Source organism: Limulus polyphemus, unplaced genomic scaffold (assembly GCF_000517525.1).
Source record: "Limulus polyphemus unplaced genomic scaffold, Limulus_polyphemus-2.1.2 Scaffold6010, whole genome shotgun sequence".
Lineage (NCBI taxonomy): Eukaryota > Metazoa > Arthropoda > Merostomata > Xiphosura > Limulidae > Limulus > Limulus polyphemus.
In genome coordinates, this window is record NW_013671620.1 from 34899 (window position 1) to 42118 (window position 7220).

Genomic DNA, 7220 nt, shown 5'->3' on the forward strand with positions numbered 1-7220 from the left:
TGGCACATCAACATACCATGTTGGTACATCAACTTACCATATTGGTACATCAACATACCATGTTGGCACATCAACATACCATGTTGGTACATCAACTCACCATATTGGTACATCAACATACCATGTTGGTACATCAACTTACCATATTGGTACATCAACATACCATGTTGGCACATCAACATACCATGTTGGTACATCAACTCACCATATTGGTACATCAACATACCATGTTGGTACATCAACTTACCATATTGGTACATCAACATACCATGTTGGCACATCAACATACCATGTTGGTACATCAACTCACCATATTGGTAGATCAACATACCATATTGGTACATCAACATACCATGTCCACGTCACAGTAAGATTGATAATAAGTTTTTACAAATCTTAATTTTTTTACTCTTCGGTATGGGTTTTATACCTTTATAAGTTATACGCTGGTTTCTTTTACCTTTTAGAAATGTGATACTTGTGTGTTTAAAGTGAGGAGAAAAACATTTAGATGCGGAGGCACGCCGCCATACGGAAGACGTAGGAACCAAATAATCATCTCGGAGAAGAAGGCTCTTTAAAAACGGAATCCTGCTTTGTCTTTAGCGTTTTCGCATTTCGGTGAAACCTCATGGGAAGAAACAAGCATAAAAAACGCAACTCGCGGTGTACATAACGAACAAAGTTATATACCGTTCATAATATCGTAAAAATGTTTAGGTGATGTAGTCGTTATCACCTTTCACATTTTCCATTACATTAACATTAAGACGACGTGATTATTTATTTATCTTTTTCATTACATTCAAACATAACGATATGTTGTGAGGCAGCTCAGGATTTGTTATTTTTTGTTTTACTTTAAATTAATATGGCCTTAAAAGTCAGAGTTTTTTTGAATGATTTTGTTATAAGCAAAAGTGACTACGTGAAGGCAGAATTAGCTGAAGAGTCATAATAAACTGATGTACCAACATGGTTAGTTGATGTACCAACATGGTGAGTTGATGTACCAATATGGTATGTTGATGTACCAATATGGTAAGTTGATGTACCAACATGGTATGTTGATGTACCAATATGGTAAGTTGATGTACCAACATGGTGAGTTGACGTACCAACATGATGAGTTGATGTACCAATATGGTATGTTGATGTACCAATATGGTGAGTTGATGTATCAATATGGTATGTTGATGTACCAACATGGTATGTTGATGTACCAATCATGCCATATAATCTATCGACCAATAAGATCACAGTGATTCTCTGATGTCATGCCACATAATCTATCGACCTTTGAACCTTGAACCTTCCACAATGCAGCCCGATAAGCGATCCACTATGCCACCCTACTGAGCCCCAGATTTGATACTATTATTAAATAAGCAGAGTTTGATTTGAATTAAATTAGCACAAAATCTTCCATGGCTTTTATTGATTTCTGTATAGTTTATATTTGAAGATATTTTAGTCAACATCTTAAGAAATTCGGTATTTTTTTAAAATCTAATTGTTTTAATACATTTTTAAGGTCATTTCTTAACTCAGTTATTTTGTATGATACTTCCTTAATTATAAACCAAACAGAAAAATTCACAGCGTCGATTTCTGGCAATAATTAAATCATTTTTCCACAGATAATTACCTTGCTATATACAGATGTAAGAAGCAGTTAGTAAAGACACAATTAACATTACTCTATGTGTTCTGGCGATATTTAAATCATTTTTCTACAGATAATTACCTTGCTATATACAGATGTAAGAAGCAGTTAGTAAAGACACAATTAACATTACTCTATGTGTTCTGGCGATATTTAAATCATTTTTCTACAGATAATTACCTTGCTATATACAGATGTAAGAAGCAGTTAGTAAAGACACAATTAACATTACTCTATGTGTTCTGGCGATATTTAAATCATTTTTCCACAGGTAATTACCTTGCTATATACAGGTGTAAGAAGCAGTTAGTAAAGACACAATTAACATTACTCTATGTGTTTTAAACACCGTTCTTAAATGTGTTTAAATACCATTCTACAAAAAAAAATATTTTTATTTTGTATCTAATTCTTATGAACTGTGCAGTGTCCTGACATATGTGTATGAAACTAATTGTATTGTCCGAAATACCCACGATACTTCCACGACCGTGATATACTTAACACTACTGAACATGAACCCTTTCGAACATGGAACTACTAAACTATCGGGTCCTGGTGGGTCTCTTACTACTCATCAGTTTTTGTTCTTGTGTTATATCCCCAATGTCATCTCTTCTGTAATGTTCTTCATTTTATTACACCAGGGAAACAGTTTTTGTGCTTGTGTTTTATTGTAGGGTGATATCCTCAATGTCATCTCTACTGTAAGGTTTTTCATTTTATTACACCAAGGCAACAGTTTTTGTGCTTGTGTTTTATTGTAGGGTGATATCCTCAATGTCATCTCTACTGTAAGGTTCTTCATTTTATTACACCAAGGCAACAGTTTTTGTGCTTGTGTTTTATTGTAGGCTGATATCCTCAATGTCATCTCTTCTGTAAGGTTCTTCATTTTATTACACCAGGGCAACAGTTTTTGTGCTTGTGTTTTATTGTAGGGTGATATCCTCAATGTCATCTCTACTGTAAGGTTCTTCATTTTATTACACCAGGGAAACAGTTTTTGTGCTTGTGTTTTATTGTAGGGTGATATCCTCAGTGTCATCTCTACTGTAAGGTTCTTCATTTTACTACACCAAGGCAACAGTTTTTGTGCTTGTGTTATATTGTAGGGTGATATCCTCAATGTCATCTCTTCGGTAAGCTTGTTTGTTTTATTACACCAGGGCAAGCTAAGTCAGTGAGTTCTCGGAACAGATATATATATAAGAATAATAAAACTAGTAATCCTTAAGAAGATTAGTAAACATCAAAACACACTCGATATACATCCCACCTGCTTCGCTGAAGGATGACGTCACAAAGAAATAACTTGGAGGGCAACATTGATTTTACGTCAAGAACTTTTGAGAATTAAACCAGTTTTTAAGTTTGTTTTTGCACATGGTAACCACAGGTGCAGAAAACATTTGTAATTCTGACATTTCTTCATTAATATCTATCTTTATCTACGTATACGAGATTATAAACAAAACGACTCGTCTATATAGAGCTTGCTTCTGAAAATATCTAATTTTGCGGATCTCCGTATAACATTTAATTTCGCTCTAAGTGATCTATAAACACATTAACAATGATGTCTAAAACACCAGATCGTGTCTGCTTCAATGCATTTTCAGGGTTTGTTTACCGAGTAGACTTGCACAAAGGAGATAACAGCAAGAACGATGAATAAACTCCTGTTTACTTAGACCCGTGTCACCATCGACGAACATTTTTTATTCTGTACGAAAACCTGAAATTCCAGAGGGAAAACGTTTTCCGGATAACGGTGCATTGTGACATCAATAAATTACAGCCAATCAAACACGTTTACGGACCAGCTTTCTTTACTTTAGTAAGGATACAAAGGAACAGTTCGTAAAATAGACAAATAGAAAGAGTAATAGAGAAATAGATAGATAGTGAGATAGAAAGAAAGATAAATGAACAAAAATAAAGAGAATAAATGCGAAATATGTAGCTTGAGAGAGAGAAAGAAAGAGAAATGGATAGACAGAAAGAGAAATATATAGGTAGATATATAATGAAAGAGAAATAGATAGATGGAAAGAAATAGAATGAGGGAGAGAAATAGATAGATAGATATAGTTTTTGTATGAACAAAAACGGAAAATACACAATCTCCTGAAAGAGACACTAGTGAAGTACAGAGGGCGCTTGACTGTCATTCCGGCATTCGTAGTACCCTCCTCGAAATAGTTAGTTAGCTTGTCTGTTGGTAATTAAGCACAGAGCTACACAATGGGCTATCTGTGCTCTGCCCACCACGAGTATCGAAACCCGGTTTCTAGCGTTGTAAGTCCGCAGACATTCCGCTGTGCCACTGGGGGTGGGCGAAATAGTTAGAGCCACAAAACTCTTTAATGAGTACTGAAATAAAACATAAAACGCAACTCATCACACGTCGAGAAGGTGACATGCGAACATAGTTCAATCTAATATTAGCTGCGTGTTGTAACACGTTTCTAAATTTAAAACAACCCCCTTTATACCCACCACACACACACATATCGAAATGAACGCCATAGTTGTAGACTATTTTAACATCACCCGTTTTTTTTACTTTATTCTGTTCTATGTCACTTTTTCATCTTCCCATCATTTTGTTTTCTCTAACAGCGTTTATCGAATTTTATGAACATTGTACCCAGTATAAACAAGACCGTAACTTAAATACTCATTCATCTAGATAACTAAGACAACAGACGTCGACAATATGTTAGCAAAGAGCACGATAATAAGTACCGTTTACCAAATAAACCCAGATAATAATATTCATCTCTTCAGCGCTGCGTCCAAAAAAGATCACTTGACAAGAATAAGACGTATCCACCGTAACAGATGTACAACAGGACAAAATAAACTAGAAAACGCTTAACAATAATAAGCTAGAGAGATATTAATTATTCACCACGATGATGCTAGGGTGACGGGCAATAATAAGGTCGTCGAATAATGATCTGTTAGAATTCTGGGTCACGTGATCAACAATATCTGTATTGTTTTAAACTCACATATTTTATATTTTTGTTCATTTATACTGTAGACTATAAATAAGTAGAACCTCGAATGTGATGTTTATCATGAACGTAATGGGCTGGAACAGGAGCGGCGTTAAAGGTGGGCTTTGGAAGTCTAAGCCATTCCAGCCAACGTTTCCAACACGCTGGTATTCTACAAACCTTGATGCCCCCTCAGTATTCTCGCCTCATCCCCCACCTGAAATAAGGCTGACGCAGGACCTGTCACAAAAACAAAAGAAACAGCACGTGAAGAAACAACTCATTTGATTATGAAAATGGAAATAATTATACAGAATTCGAGATTCACTGCTGATATAAGACTGAAAACCCAGAGTGAGAAATGGATCAAAAACAGACTCGGAAACAGTGGATGAAATTATTAAAAGCTAAACAGAAGGATACACAACTTACCTGTGTAGATAACACGAACCCACTGGTAGCTCAGCAGTAAGTCAGTGGAGTTATTTCGCTAAAATTGGGTTTCGATAGCTGCGGTGAGCAATGCACAAATAGCCCATTGTGTAGCTTTGTGGTTTAAAACAAACAAACGTAATAACCGGAAATTACTGTGATCTTATTGGTCGATAGATTATATGGCATGACATCCGAGAATCACTGTAATCTTATTGGTAGATAGATTATATGGCATGACATCAGAGAATCACTGTGATCTTATTGGTCGATAGGTTATGTGGCATGACATCAGAGAACCACTGTGATCTTATTGGTCGATAGATTATGTGGCATGACATCAGAGAATCACTGTGATCTTATTGGTCGATAGATTATGTGGCATGACATCAGAGAATCACTGTGATCTTATTGGTCGATAGATTATGTGGCATGACATCAGAGAATCACTGTGATCTTATTACTGTTAGTTTTACAATAACTGACATAGCGAATGTAGCAGATCGTGTAACAGAAGTATTACTAATAGTACTGTTAGTTTCATAATAACTGACATAGCAACTGTAGCAGGTCGTGTAACAGAGGTCTTACAAAAATATTGTTAGTTTCATAATAACTGACATAGCAACTGTAACAGGTCGTGTAACAGAAGTCTTACCAATATTACTGTTAGTTTCATAATAACTGACATAGCAACTGTAGCAGGTCGTGTAACAGAGGTCTTACTAATATTACTGTTAGTTTCATAATAACTGACATAGCAACTGTAGCTTTCCCGTGACTGCTTTTAACCGTAAATTATAACTGTCACAAACTATAAGGCCATCAAAGATGAAAATAGGGAAAATACTCAGCGGTATACCGTACTGTTTTTTTTTATCTTTACAGGTTGTGATTTGATATTTCCCGAGGCTTGTGGGTATGAAGAACATAACGCTCTCTCTACCTATCTTTCTACCGGAATGTCTCAAAGGAGCAGAGTAATGGATACTTTGTCAGTAGAAAATGTAACTATACCTACAAGTAACAACTTAACTAGCACAGATTCGTGTTCCCAACCTCTCTACTCTCACACTTACTTGAGCGAAGATAGCTGTGAAACGAAACATGAGGGTGATGGTTGTACAGGTCATTATTGCTCTATCGACTCTCTCTTGCCTGGAATTTCTAATGAGACATTACCAGGTGAGTCATCGGTCGACCCGTTATTTTTGAAGGCCTGTCGTACTGGAGATGAGGAGGAACTGAGACAAATTATTGTGAGAGGACCCTCAGCAGCAACAATTAATCATCAAGACGGCTGTGGTAGGGTAGGTAGTTGTAATAAACGTCTAAACCCTCGTTAGAAGTGTAACCTGCACGAAAAAAAAAAACCAAAACCAAAAAGAAAACGCACTAAACAATGAAAAGAAAAGTTTCAATTGTTAATATTGTTGAGTTAATATTGAGTTAATATTGTTGAGTTAATATTGTTGAGCAAGTAACGGAGTGACTGTAGCAAATCGAGTAACAAAGATTTTTGTGTGTTACCCTTAGTCATTTTCACACTTTTCATGTGTGTTACCCTTAGTCATTTTCACACTTTTCATGTGTGTTACCCTTAGTCATTTTCACACTTTTCAACCGTAGCAGATTATGTAAAAGGAGCTACATCTAATATTATATAATAACTGACATAGCTACTGTAGCAGGTCGTGTAACAGAAGTATTACCAATATTACTGTTAGTTTCATAATAACTGACATAGCAACTGTAGCAGGTCGTGTAACAGAAGTCTTACTAATAGTACTGTTAGTTTCATAATAACTGACATAGCGAATGTAGCAAATCGTGTAACAGAGGTATTACAAAAATATTGTTAGTTTCATAATAACTGACATAGCAACTGTAGCAGGTCGTGTAACAGAAGTGTTACCAATATTACTGTTAGTTTCATAATAACTGACATAGCGAATGTAGCAGATCGTGTAACAGAAGTCTTACTAATAGTACTGTTAGTTTCATAATAACTGACATAGCAACTGTAGCAGGTCGTGTAACAGAAGTGTTACCAATATTGGCCTCGTTTAACATACCTTCATAGCTGTAATCCCATTCATTGCGTTTTGTGTATA

The 7220-nt window shown here is 35.7% G+C and overlaps 1 protein-coding gene across 1 annotated transcript in view; it reads left to right on the forward strand.

The window, feature by feature from the left end:
* Positions 1–6467, forward strand: part of LOC111089358 — an 8760-nt gene extending 2293 nt beyond the window's left edge. Inside the window, exon 2 of the mRNA XM_022401727.1 lies at positions 5995–6467. Within this exon, the coding sequence (XP_022257435.1) occupies positions 6069–6452 (384 nt within the window). The 5' untranslated portion in view covers positions 5995–6068 and the 3' untranslated portion in view covers positions 6453–6467. The remainder of the gene's footprint in view (positions 1–5994) is intronic.
* The last annotated feature ends 753 nt before the right edge of the window (positions 6468–7220 follow it).